This window comes from Sarcophilus harrisii, chromosome 2 (genome assembly GCF_902635505.1).
Source record: "Sarcophilus harrisii chromosome 2, mSarHar1.11, whole genome shotgun sequence".
Lineage (NCBI taxonomy): Eukaryota > Metazoa > Chordata > Mammalia > Dasyuromorphia > Dasyuridae > Sarcophilus > Sarcophilus harrisii.
In genome coordinates this window covers 648,524,201-648,538,827 of record NC_045427.1, presented here as the reverse complement: position 1 = coordinate 648,538,827, position 14,627 = coordinate 648,524,201, and the positions used below count along the sequence as shown (strand labels likewise).

General features: G+C 36.5%; 1 protein-coding gene across 2 annotated transcripts in view; it reads right to left on the bottom strand.

Annotated features, from left to right (window-relative positions):
- PCDH15 (protocadherin related 15) overlaps positions 1-14,627 on the bottom strand; it is a 2,067,151-nt gene that overhangs the window by 204,600 nt on the left and 1,847,924 nt on the right. For both annotated transcript variants that reach the window (XM_031956966.1, XM_031956965.1), the window contains one exon: positions 7,215-7,331. In XM_031956966.1, coding sequence (XP_031812826.1) covers positions 7,215-7,331 — 117 coding nt within the window. The remainder of the gene's footprint in view (positions 1-7,214; positions 7,332-14,627) is intronic.

The following is a 14,627-nucleotide window of genomic DNA, read 5'->3' as shown; positions in this document are numbered from 1 at the left end:
CAAATATATCCCAATACCTAAGGGAGAAACAAATGACATTCTTAATGTTGATACATCAGTGTCATCTTTATCAGAATTAGTGCTTGATTCCATTCAAAGGACAGGAAGTTGAATTACTTTTCCTTGAAAAAAATGATAATTTAGAAAATACAAAACTAAGAAAGTATATTGAATCTCTATAACATATGATTTTTAAAAAATCACCTGGAATAAGAATTTTAATCAGATAATTTTTTTAGATTTAGAATAAAATTTCCTCTCATCTTTTCCTTCCCTCCATCTCTCCTTCCTTCCATCTCTCCCTCCCTCCATCTCTTCTTCCTTCCTTCCTTTCCTCCTCCTCCTTTTCCATCTCTCCTCCTCCTCCTCATCTTCATCCTTCTATTTCTCCTCCTCCTCTTCTTCTTTTTTCTTTTTCTTCTACTTCTGCTTCTTTTTCTGCTTCGTCTGTTTCTGTCTCCATCTCTCCCTCCCTATCATTTCTACCCTTTTTTATCATTTAGTTTACTTTCTTGGTTTTTAATTTCTCTAAAGTGCTGCTTTGATCATGCTATTTCTCTATTCATCAATGTCAATAGTTCTATTTGCCTTTAGAATGACATATAAACTGCCCTATTTGGCTTTTAAAGTTCATTGTAACCTTCCTCTAAGCCACTTTCCTGATCTTAAGATTCCTTTTACTACCAATTCCAGATTCTGTAGTCTACCAAGACTGACCTTTTTGCTTTTCTTCATACATAGTCCTGCATCTTCTGTCTCTTTGTCTTTGTCCTGGCTGTCTGCTATGTTGGGAAATCTCCACCTCTCCCTCCTGAATTCCTGTTTCCTTCAAGAGTAAGCTTAAAGACCACTATCAATAAAATACTCCCGTCCCTCAAAGTATTTTTGGGATACCTCACCCTCAAAACTTTCTCTTTTCTATGCCCTTTTTTTCATTTGTGAGTTCTTCCAGAAATCACCATTTTCAAAAAATGGTTCAAGGCATCTATACTCATTCTTCTAGTCTTTTCCTGGGCTCTTCTCACTCTCTATACTTTGCTACCCTCCATACCTTTTTAGTCCTCATTTAAGTTTTGAATTACAATGGGAACTCCATGAGGGAGGGACATCGATTTCTTTTTGCCTGCATTCATATTCCCAGAATTGAGCTCAGTGCCTGACAAACAGCGATAAATAAATACTCATTGACTTGATTTAACTTGAGAAATTTTCTGATTATGCCCTCTGCCAGTACCCTCTCTTTTTAAACTACTTTGTATTTATTAAGTATTTAATACTAAATAATACTTTGTATTTATTTAGTAAATATTTACTTATAGTAATGTAATTTATTATTTCCTCCTTCAATCCCCTCCTCCTGCCTCCCTTCAATAGAATATAAGTTCTATGAAGGAAAGACCTTTCCTTTTAACTTTGATATTCTCAGGACTCAACACTCCAGTATTCATCAGATGCTTCCTATATCTATATCTATATCTATCTATCTATCTATGTATATCTATCTGCTATCTATCTATCTATCTATATAGATTGACTGCTTGATTGTCTGAGTCTTGCAAGCACAGACTGCATATATCTAGTGCTAATTTCTGACCTACCCACAACATTGTGTAGTGGGAGTTGAAGTGAGAGGACTTAATTTATAAATTTTAGTTCACCAATTTAAACTGTAATAATTGTAAATTTTTGAAAATGGCCCCTATGGTTTTGTTGGTATAATCATCATTTTAACAGATATTATAAGAACTTAAATAATTTCTCAATTTAGTTATCTTAGAATCCTCTGGTGTAAGAGGTCCTTTAAATGTTAATATATTTATTTTATAGATGATGGGACAAATTTTTAAAAGAATGAATCTATTTGCACAGGGCCATACCACTAAAGTGTTGGAAGCAGAATTTAAACACAGGGCATTTTGGTTTCAAATGCAGTAACTTTTTCCTCTTCTATATTGTTTTTCCAGGCATGATAATCCTGACGTAGTATGCCTGACTCATACTTTTCAAAAATTTATATTTTGTCACATATAAAACATATGTGTATGTGTGCATGTATGTGTTTGAAAGCTATTTAATAAAATGTGGAATAGTCTTGTTACATTTGGCTTTATAGAATAGAAATGGAACAATAAGTGGAAGATGAGGAGGGCTGGATTTCAGATTGGCATCGTGGGATCATACAATTAGAGCTTGAAGAGATCTTAGAAGGCATGGAGACCCATCTCTTCATTGTTACAGCTAAGGAAACCAAGGGACAAAGAAATGAAATAACTTGTCTTGGTCATTTTCTCTGGCTGCCCTCCCTGTCTGCAATGCTCTTCTTCTTCTGACTTCTTTCAAGTCTTACCTACAATAGTACTTTTCTCCAAAAGGTCTTTCCAATCCCACAATTCTCATGCTTTTTTTTAATGTGATTTCTTTTTTTTTTTATTCTGTATATATCTCATTTGTAGGTATTTATTTATTTGTTACAGCTTTGATTTGGCCTTGAAATCTTGAGAGTAGGAACTGTCCTTTGAGTCCAGTACTTAACAATGTCTGGCACATGCTAAGTGCTTAAGAAATGTTTCCTATCGATAGACTTACTGACACAGGGCCTATTACCTCAAATCTAAGACTCCTATGATCCCACTATCCTGCTTCCTAATGATGAAAGATATTCAAAAGTTAAACAAATTTCTTTGAGATTCAAGTCTTCAACAATCAATTACTAAATATTTACCACTACGTGCCCAACACTGAGAAAGAGTTGCTCCTTGGTGGCAGTCCTTAAGCAAAAGCTAGAGTTTTCAGTTATTTAATGGAATATATCTTTGGTGAATAAGGTCATTGGGTTCATTTTGTATTATTTTGCTTTCATTCCCCAAATTTACTAAAGAATTCAAATGAATATTACAAATTCATACATTATCTTTGGGGTGTTTGCCTGAGTAAGTGTGTGCCAAATAGGGTAAAGTAAGTGCATTTAGGCTCAGGAAGACTTGAAGTCAAATATCATCTCGGCCATTACTAGCTGTGTGATTATGGTCAAAATCCTTCCCTCTCTGGGATTCAGGTAACTCTTTGGGATTTGTCATCAATGTCTATGACTGATAGTTCACCATAATGCAGAAACCATAGTCTTTGTAAATCCATTATCACTTGGTCTACTTGAAAATGGTCTTGGCTTTTTTCTCTCAAAGTATTGTCTCTTAAATATCCACAGAGGTGAGATCTCACTCATTCCCATCATTCATTTCCTCAGCATTTCTTTCCTGGATTATTGCAATAGCCTTCTAATAGACTCCCTGACTTAGACTTCTCCATACTTGATTCTGTGCTCTAAACAGAGCTGCCAAAATGATTTTCCTGATATAGTGGGAAGTCAGTGTTGGAATCTTTACAAAGTTTTAAGACATTGGAGTTGATAGAGACAATAGTTATCTGGTTTGGCATGGCTCAGTGTGATAGAATTGATCTTAGAAAGAGATATTTTGGGCCAGAACTTGAAACAAGGTATTAAGTGGAACTGATAGAAACAATGATTGTGTTCACACCTTTAGAGAGCTTATAAGTATCTAAGTACTCAATGGAGTTCACAGGTTTGGGAGAGTCAGGGTTAAGAATGAGATAACTGAATTCACACCTCCCTTAGGGCCATAGAGCACTCTGAGAGATAACCCAGAATCCCTCTCCCTCCAGAAGGCGGAGTTAACCTTTGGGAGATCACATATATAGAAGGAGCTCTTGGAGCTTGGGGACTGACTTGAGTTAGTTACTTGAGGAGTTACTAGAAACTCTGGCAGCTCAAGAGAGTTTTATTTGGAGTCGGAGAGAGTTCTTGAAACCACAAGCCTTTTGTTCAAGGCAAGAGATTCATTGCATCTTCCAACTTGGTGCTGACTGGAGGCTGAAGAAAGCAGAGGCAGAAGCCAAGGACAAAGCTGCAAGATCTCTTGGAGCCAAGCAGAGAGTTAGGCCTCAACTAACCAGGCTATTTTGGAAGGACAAATAAACGTTTGAATTTTTACCAGCTGGCTGCATTTTGGAGTAATTATTGATTGTAACTGAAACTAAGGCTGCCTCCAGAAAACCTCCACAAGTCAGAGTGATTTGGATTCAAGATTAGTGTCTGAGACATATTGCTGTATGATCCTGGACCAAACTTGCCCATGTTAACCAACTTTTCTTCCCCTAACATAACACTCAGTAAATTTCAGGGGCTTCCTATTACCTCCAGGATCAAAAATATGTAGATCTCTGTTTGTCATTTGGAGCTAACTTTTGGGAACGTGATTCCTTCCTACTTTGCTCCATGATTCTATAATTTAGCTAAACTGGACTGCTTCCTATTCATCATGCCTGGTACTCAGTCTTTTGTCTCTGCCACATTTCATTTCCTGGTATCCATTCATCAAATCTACCTGGCTTCTTCTTAAAATTTCAGAATTTCTTCAAGATTCAGTTCAAATTGCATCTTGTATGGGAGGCTACTCTTAATGTTTGCAGCTGCTAGGACTGTCCTTACTTAAGTTACCTGCCATCAATTGTGAGTAAATTGGCTAAATTCTCATTTATGCAGATGTGTTTCTAATTAGAAAGTAAACTCTTTGAGGTCTTGAGTTTATTTTGGTTGATACTTGCAACTTAAATCCCAAATCTCAGAATATAATGAATATTTGCTAAATGCTTATCAACTAAATAATTGATTAATACAACAAGAGTTTTCAAACTAAAGGGGATCTCAGAGGCCATGTAGTCTAAGCACTTCATTTTCTAGAAGAGGGCACTGAATCCCTTGGAGGTGAAGTGACTTTTCTAAGATAATAGAGCTGAGGTGCCTTCTGACTCCAGAAAGTGAGTGGTTCAGATGAGATTTCAATTTGCCTTCATGAGTTTCAAGATTCAGTCCTCTTTCCACTATACTAAATAGTGAAGTCTGAAGATCACATTGTCTTTGTTGTTATAAACTCATTTCAGACAGTTTTTAACTGCCCTGTCAAGTCACACTCCAAACTTACAAGTGATTTTCATGCATATAAAAGCACTTTTAGTTTCTTTGTTTTCTCTTGGGTTATTAAAATGGTAGCTACCAAAATTCAAATACTACTCATTCAACTTCTCAGCTATTTATTTAAGTAAAGTATGTGCAGATTAGGTAAGGAACAGAAAATAGGATATTTAAAATCAACTTTTGAAGTTTCCTAGCTTTTGTTTTTTCCTCATTTTCCCTCCTATTTTCTTTCTCTCTCTCTTTTTTTTTTTTTTATTTTTATATAATGAACAGAGAGATAAGTATCCAGAAAATCTCATCTCATTCCTAGGCACAAATATCCTTGGACTTAAGTAAACTTTCTCTACATATATTATTTGGATGCTCTAAGACTAAAAGACTACACACAAAGTACTCTGAAATCCTTGTAGCAAGTACTTGGTGTGGTACCATGGCTTATTATTAACTCTCATCAGAGAGGCAGTAACAAACAATTATTAAGTATCTATAAGCAGTAACAAATAATTATTAAGTACTTTAAACAGTAACAAACAATTATTAACTACCTATAAGCACTGCTAGGGATAAAGAAGAAAGATAAGAAATTTGCAATCTATTGGAGGTAGACAGAAAGTGAAGCCTTTGACACATACTGGATAGCCCTGGGCAAAAGACTCAACCTCTCACTGCTATGGGCAATTCTTTAAATTTATTAATTATCCTCTTGTATAAGTGAGGAACTTCTATGCCTAGAAGTTCCAGTTGTTAATAAATTGCAGGTCTAATCCCTATCCATTTATCTCTTCAGGAGATTTCTAAATTTGTTTGCCATTACAATAGTATTTTGAGTGAGAGCTATGTGTCTGACTTCTAAAAAAATTTTTCAGGGCTTGCTGAACTTGTGTCATATAAAGATGGGTGTTTCTGTTTAGACTGGAGAAGAGAAGACTTAGAAGGGGCCATAAGAGATATTTTCAAGTATTTGGAGGACTACTCTATGAAAGAAATATTAAAAAAATGAAAAAGAAAGAAAGAAATCTTGGACTTCCTCTGGGGCCCAGGAAGCAATCCCAGGAGCAATGGGTATAAATTTCAATTTGGGCTTGAGATAAGAAAGCAACTTTATAACCATTAGTGCTATCCTTAAGCATCTCAGGAGAAGGTGACTCTCCACCTTTTGGAGTTCTTTTTAATTAAAAACAATATTGAAGCTTTTGATTTTCAAAACATATGCAAGGATATTTTTTCAACACTGACCCTTGCTAAATCTTGTGTTCCAATTCCCTCCCTTCTCTCCACCCTCTCCCTTAGATGGCAAGTAATTCAATATATGTTAAACATAGTAAAGATATATATATATATATGTGTGTGTGTGTGTGTGTGTGTGTATAAATTGAATGTAGGCATATGTATTTATACAATTATCTTGCTGCACAAGAAAAATCTGATAAAACAAAAGGAAAAATGAGAAAGAAAATAAATAAAATCCAAACAAACAACACCAAAAGAAGTAAAAATGCTATGTTGTGATCCACACTCAGTTCCCACAATCCTCTCTGGGTGTAGATGGCCTCTTCATCACAAGATCATTAGAACTGCCCTCAGTCATCTCAGAATTGAGAATTGGAGTTCTTTAAGTAAAGACTGGATGAGATCTGTTCAGGGATAATGTAGAGAAAATTCTTTTTTAAAAGACCAGTAGGTCTTAATTGCCTCTCATATTTTGAAAGTCTGTGATCCTGTCAATCAAATATACCATCTCTTTTAGAAATCCAGAAATTGGAACCTGAAGTAAATGGAAATTGAGTAGATTCTTCCTTCATAGCTATTTATTCTGTTTTATTTTTTAAGAAATACAATACATTTTCCAGTTCATAGATATCAAGCAACAAGACATATACTTAGAATAATCATCTGACTCAGGGGCAGCTAAGTGACACAGTGGATAGAGAACTAGCCCTGAAGTCAGGAGGAGGTCCAAATCTGACCTTACACACTTAACACTTCCTCACTGTGTGACCCTAGGCAAGTCACTTAACTCCCAAATACCGGGGTGGAGGGGGGGGGGGGAGAATAATCATCTATCTTATTGGTAAAATGCATGACAATTATTATACAAAATATAACAAATGGCAGACCTCAAAACCCATACTCATCACCTTGATCATTCTATGGACATAGAGAAATGCTTATTTGAGTTTAAGGTTTTCTTTCAATAATTGGGAATGTTAACTCAACTTACTGGAGGATCCGCATCTTCAGCAAAAACAGTAGTGATCAGTGTGCCCTTGACTGCATCTGGAGCAACCATCCCTTTGTAAAGGCGTTTGGAAAACACGGGAGGATAATCGTTCATATCCTGCAAAACAAAATTTGTGGTTGAGTCCAAATGAGGTTAGAGAGGAAGCAGCAGTGGCTCCTTCAGCCTCTCCCCATTTCCTCTTTTTGGATTATAGAACCCATTTGCCACTGTCAGTCCCTTGTACTCAATTCCATTATTCTCACATCAGTTTGGCACCCAAGAGAATGTGGCCAGATTCCCCATACAATTTTAATGTGTGAGATAGCAGCAGAAGGTAATTCAGCTTAAATACAGTCTGTCACCCAGAAAAAAAAAAAAAATAAAGCATGGAGAAGCTTGTGACAGAAACTTCCTAAGATGCTTCCAATCACATGGCTGAAAAGTTCCAAGTCACTAAGGGATTTTGAGCATCTATTTAAAAAAAGTGCTAAGCTAGGAGACAGGTGATTAAAAACAACAACAGCAACAGCTGGTGAAAAACCTCCTCCTCATCTGTTTTGTTGAAATAGCAACTGTTTTATCCAGTAATCAAAAAGGTCATTGTTAGACCCAGCAAAAAAGAGAGAAGGGTTTACTGATCAATCAACAAATCAAAAGGCACTTAGTATGCACTTACTGCATTTTAGATACTGAACTAAGTCCTGAAGATAACATAGAAATAGGAAAGGCAATGCCTGCCCTCAAGGAAATTAACAAGCATTTATTCACTACCTTTAAATGTCTGAGACTCTTTTAAATGTTGGGAATTCAAAATGATTCCTGCCTTCAAGAGCATCACATTCTAATCAGAGATATGTATATTTTAAAGCAAAGTATGTTGCAGGGCAAGCTAGATGTAGTAGATGGAGTGCTGGCCTTAAAGTCAAGAGCATCTGAGTTCAAATCCAGCCTCAGATACTTAATAACCAGCTATGTGACTCTGGGAAAACTAGTTAACTCTTTTAATTTATTTAATATTTTCCCTCAGTTACATTTAAAACATTTTTTTTTACATTTACTTTTAAAATTTTTGAGTTCTAGATGCTTTCCCTCATTCCTCTCCACAATTAAGAAAACACATGCAAAGTTATGCAAAACATTTCCATAAAAGTCAAGTTGTGGGAGAAAAAAACAAAAGAAAAGAAAACATAGATCTCTCACCCTAATGAAAATAAATAACCCTTAAGTTAAAGAAAGTTAAAAAAAAAAAAAAAAAGATGAGAGAAAGAGTGAATGTTTTAATCTGTATTCAGATTCCTTCTGGGGTATGGATAGGATTTTTTATGATAAATCCTTCTGAGTCATCATGGACCATTGTACTGCTGAGAACAGCAAAGCCACTTACAGCTGGTCAGCCCAGAACAGAAAGTCACTTAAACTCAATTGCCTCATATGTGTGTGTGTGTATATATATATATATATATATATATATATATATATATATATATATATTCCAGATAGAACAGAAAGAAGGTAACCCTTGAGGTGAAAGTTTAGACAATTAAAGAAACTGGGAAAGGCAGAGTTGGTAGTTTTGAGCTGAGTATGGAAGAAAGCAAAGGATCTAAATGGAAGAGTTGATGAAGCAGAGTATTCCAGGTATATGGGTGCTAAACCCCCTTTTCCAAATTAACTAATCAGAGACATCTTCAGATACAAAGGGTAAGCATTTATTTAATCCCTGCAGGGAGAGGCCCAGACACACAGCTGGGAGCCATCCCAACTCCTGCCATGTGCTCCTGTATCCTATCAGCAGGAAGTAGAAGAGCTGTTTAAATAGGAAAAGACCCAAGCCTTTTCACTGGATAGACTAAAAGGATATAACCATCCTTGACCAATGGTCACCAGTGTTGTCTACCTCTCACAGGTCATGTCATTTCCTACAACTTCCTTTCACTTCCTGCAATCCAGGGCTTGACTCTCCAGAGATCATGTGACCTTCCAGGGTCCCTCCTGCACCTAGAGTCCAAAGACCAATCTCCCAGCTCTGGGAACAGGAATCATGTGACTCAATACTGGAAATACTTCATCCAATCAGTCCCATTTACTGGTATGGGACATAGCCACTCAAAATAGGTAAACTTGATTCATGATGAATCATGTAACCACTTGTTAGCACTGCTATAAAGAGCATTTTTATTCAGGTATATGCATTAGATCATACTGCCTCTGAGGACCCCTCCATGGTCTATGATTCTGGAATCTTATTTAACATGAGTATATTGTGCTGCAACTGGACCAGATTTTATGACCCCCAGATGATACATGAGGAAAATGAGACCCTGATGAGAATGCACTTTTAGTGTCAAAATCATACCTAGAATCTCAGGATCCTGATATCTAAATTCTTACCCAGCTACATAGATTCTCCACTGCTGTCTGGCCCTTTTGGGTTAAAAATGAAAAACAACCTTTCAAATTATTAATATTTCAAACCTTGATTTAGACTCTGGCAAATTGTTTTTCATAACTGTTTGCCATGCTCAACATTGGAAGCACATCAGGGGTCAAAGGCACTTTGACTCAAGGCTAATTTTTAATTGCTTATAAAGGCCTTTGGACTTACCTTTTCTCACCTGATGCTATACCCATTATCTTTGGTATTTGCTCTGATAAAACAACTTCATGGACAATGCAAAGTAAAGAAATACTAATTAAGTGGAAATAAAATCCTTTCCGCAAAGGGGTCAGTGTAATTACTGAATAGTTGTTTAACACGGTTCCCTTTTTTGTTTGCAATGCACTAGACTTCTAAAAATTAAAGCTGCAGGCAGGAATTTACACATTTCAGTAAAGACTAATAGATCCCAGATATAGGGAACCTAATGGAAAAGTAAAGGGGTGTCTTCCCCTCCCTTTGCCACTCAGAATTATTTTGATTAGAGAAAGTATGATGTGGGAGATAGATAAGAAAGCCAGGAAGATCTGGGTTTATCACACTTCTTCCAGATTTGGGAGCCAGAGCAAGTCACTTAAGTGCCCAAGTAACTCTCTAAGAGTTTCCCAGACATTAAAGCAAGGAAATACAAGAGGTACTAAAGGTCTTCAGATAAAGGTTGGATGACTGCCATTATTGTGGGTTGGACTTGATGAGCTCTGGAGTTTCTTCAAATTCTGAGATTCTGCATTGTATGAAGCAGGAGTTGATAATGTCATCCTAAGCACAGGATTCATGAATGCAAGCCCTCTCTCCACTTCCACTGAATTTCAGAAGGCTATATGTTATAAGAGATTACATTGGTCATCTAGTCCAACCCATGCCTGGAAGAAGAATCTCTCATTTTGATCCATCTAAAAATGGTCGTTTTGTTAAATGACTTTTAATGAGGGGAAATGTACTTCTCAAAGTAGCCACTCTACTTCAGGGCAATTTAAATAGTTGGTAAACTTCTTCCTAATTTCAAGTTTAAATTTTCTTTACAACTTCTTTTAAGTCACGACTTTTCTATAGAGTAGGCTTTGAAACACTCGGACATATCTCTCATGGCCTTCTTTTGCAAGGCTAGAGATGTTCATTATACCCTGAAATCAAGCTATCTTGTACTTTCTCTTAGCAGTTTGTAACCTGGGAATTGTAAACTTGAAAAATATGAATGTCAATAAGTAATTCAACGGCATATGTTTTCTTTTTAATCTTATGTGTTTATTTTATACATTTAAAAAAAATATGCTGAGAAGGGCTTCATAGCTTCCCCAATAGCTAACAGGGCTCAGGACACACAAAAAAGTGAAGCTCTACTCTCTCTCATTAATATCCTTAAATGACAGTGCCCAGAACTGAACACAATGCTCCCTGTGTGGTCTGACCTGTGAGTGGATCAATGAATTCCTTATTTCTGGAAGCCACATCTCTTTTTATGTAGCCTAAATCAAACATCTATACCCAAATTTAGGAGCCAGGAAAAATATTGAGGAGGTTTAAAGCAAATTTGGTCCCATGTTTATCAAGTTGAGTCATTAAGCATTTATTAAGTTCCTACCATATTAAGTACCACTAGGCACTGAGCTTTGGTAGGGTTAAACCCATGGCTGCCATAAAAGTTCTGGATGAATAATTTTTTTTAAAGAGAAAAGCAACAAGTAAATAAAAGAAAGAGTATCAATGAATCTGAAGTAGATATATTCTTATGCAGAAATCTAGCATCCATGGGGAGGTAGATCCCAGGTGGAATGCATATGAATGAATATTCATGGATGGAAAAAAAGTGACTTTTTATCATCATTATACTACAGTTTTACCAGAAAGACAGATTAAAGAGAGGAGGATTAAGGGAAATAGGTCATCAACTCAGCACAAATCTTGGAATTGGAATGAGGTGAGTTGTTAAATTTCCTAGATACTTGCTAGACTTCTCTCGCCATCAAAGGCATGGAAGCTAATAATGTCTTGTCTTTATGATGATTTCATCCTCAAAAGGCAGAGTAAGCATCAAGAATAGAATTTATTCCACTTCTGATTTTCACTGAGAGAAACTGTATACTGGGATCATGGGGATTTTGTGGAGGAAGTTACTACCCCTTTTTAGAGCTTGTGATCAAGGAGAGAAAGCCAGAAGCAGTTTGATATGGGCTTTGGGAAAACAGATGAAAGGGATTTGATAAACTAAAATTTTGCAAAATAAAGACAACCCAAAGGTTACAGTAAATGTTTTAGAATGAAGTTCTGAAGAAACAAAAGAAGCTTGACAGCTCACCATAATATTAATTAATAACAGAGGAATTTATATTTCAGGATTTCCCCTTTTTGAAAATAATATTCTCTAAACAAAAAAAGAGAAAAAAAAATATGTAGGGTTAGCAACTTAGCAAGTAAAGTAGATCAATTATATTTCAAGCTTTTGAAAAGACAGAGATGAGAGTGTCAGATGGAGAGAAATGGACAGCTTGCTATCTGTTGGTTGTTGTCCTTTGTTCTTGAAGAAGATCAAAATGACATTAGTCTGTCCAACTGTGGCTGATCAGGATAATTCAAACTTGGAATGCTCTGTTATAGAATGGACACAAATAGTCACTATGAATATTTGGGGCCTTCTCTAACTTTGCACTTTTTGTGTTCCTTTTGGGCTAATTCAATTCACCTTCTCTGATGAGGGCACATCATGCTGGGTAGTTTCATGCTAGTATCTCCCATGCCATACAATCAATTCTAAAATTATGAGAGAGACTTTGAGAGTATCCTTGTATTACTCTTTCTGACCACCCTGGGAGCATTTGCCCTATGTGATTTCTCCATAAAGTAATCTCTTTGGCAAGTGTATATTTTCTATTTGAACAATGTATCCAGCCCAATGGAGTTGTGTTCTCTGCAGAAGAGTTGGAATTCTTGGCAACATAGTTGAGAAAGGACCTTAGCAAGGCAGCTAGCTTAGAGCAATGGAGAGAGCACTGGCCCTGGAGTCAGGAGGATCTGAATTCAATTCTGATCTCAGATACAATATTTCCTAGCTGTAGGACCTTGGGCAAATCAGTTAACCCCAATTGCCTCAATTGTTATCTGTATCAATGTAGGGATACACATTGATGAGATCACAGAAATTCTGCATCATTGAAACATTGTCAGAAGAGCTGGCTCACTTCCTGAATGGGGGTGTGGGGGGGAATATGTTTCTCTGATTCAGTTCTCAATTGGATGCACAATAATCTTAAAACATAATTCCACCAGGCTGGTTAATTAATCACCATGCTGAGGCCATAAATAGTGGGAACTCATTAAAGGATGGGCTTTTGCCTTTTTATTTTCTGTACTTGACAAGATGAGTTAGTAATTCAGAACTGTTATTGTAGCCATATTTTTCTTTTACGATACACCAAGCAGACACTCCTTATGGGGTTGTGATCCTTGATCGGCCCTAAGATGCCCAGTGAATTGCTCATTCTTCTTCTGGAATGTATCATTTCAGACAAGGGAAAGTGAGTAGACAGCGGTGGTGCTGGGTGGAACCCATGACTGGTTCTACAGCCCAGGAATATCTGAAGGAAATTGCCAGGAAACCGTTTCTGTGTAAATGCTTTTATTGAATGCAGTGAGTGATGAAAGAACTGCTTTCCCCGTAGCTGTCCCCTTGTTTTTGTTTTGTTTTCCTTCCACTAAAGAATGGTATTAGCCAATCAGAAGAAATGGCAATTGATAAACTCACCACCATGTCTTCTCAATCTGCTGAGATCATATAATGGTCCCATCTAAGCCTACTTCCCCATGCTTAACAAAAATGATCAGGCATTTATCAGGACTACCTATGGATGTGTGCTGAGATTTCTTATAGAAATTTGAAATTATAGAATTTCATTTAGAAATTCTTATAGAAATAGAAATTGTTGATTCCTTTAAGAGAGTTAAAATTCCTTTAAGGGGGGAGAGAGAGAGAGAGAGAGAGAGAGAGAGAAGAAGAAGAAGAAGAAGAAGAAGAAGAAGAAGAAGAAGGAGGAGGAGGAGGAGGAGGAGGAGGAGGAGGAGGAGGAGGAGGGGAGGAAGGGAGAGGGAGGGAAGGAGGGAGAAAAGGATGGAGGGAGAGCTATAAATAGTTTGTTTTGAACTAGTTAGTTTCAACAAATCATAGGACTTCAGAACTGGCCCAATCCTTCATTTCCCAAGTTTTGAAGATTCAGGGAAGGTGAATAACTTGCTCAATATCATACAACACAAAAAGTAGAAATTAAAACTCAAGTTGAAGTGCTCTGATTATCTGTCTTGAGATAATAAAAATATTCCATTACATTGGGAATTTTGTGACAGGGACAAACATCATGAAATACAGCCTCAGTTGAAGGGGATGGAGAAGAAAGCAATAGAAACTCCCAGGATACTGGCATTAGTCTACTCATGGAAACTGCAGTGTGGGAGGAAAGAAGAAGAAGGGACAGAACACATAATTAACCCAGCCCACAGAAGCCTGCAGAAAAGCCCTGTTTACTATGCCTTAGTTAATGATCATGGAAAGAAAAATGAACCAGGAAACATGAGCTTGACTTTTTTTTCAAAATTAAACTGTAAGATAAAAACTGTCATTCAATCATTTTGGAAAGTCCAGCCTAAACTTGACAACTTTTCTAAACCTTTCTCAGCCATTAGGTGAAGGGAAAAACAACTTGTAATGTGGTAAAATTAAATAAGTTGAAACTTTGTGAGGGAATTAGACAGATATGCAGCAAAAAATCAGTGCAGGAAAATGATTGAGAAATCACCTATTCTGCATGTGAGAGGCATGTAAGAAGGGAAGATTTAACCCTTTAACAATCTACCCTTAAATAAGTAAATATTGTCATGTGCATTTTCATGAAAATCTTTCTTGAAGATATTATATTCTTTCCTGCACTTAAAAAAGCACAAAACAAAATTATTGGCAATTTTTAAATATTGCTTTATTATTTCCCAAA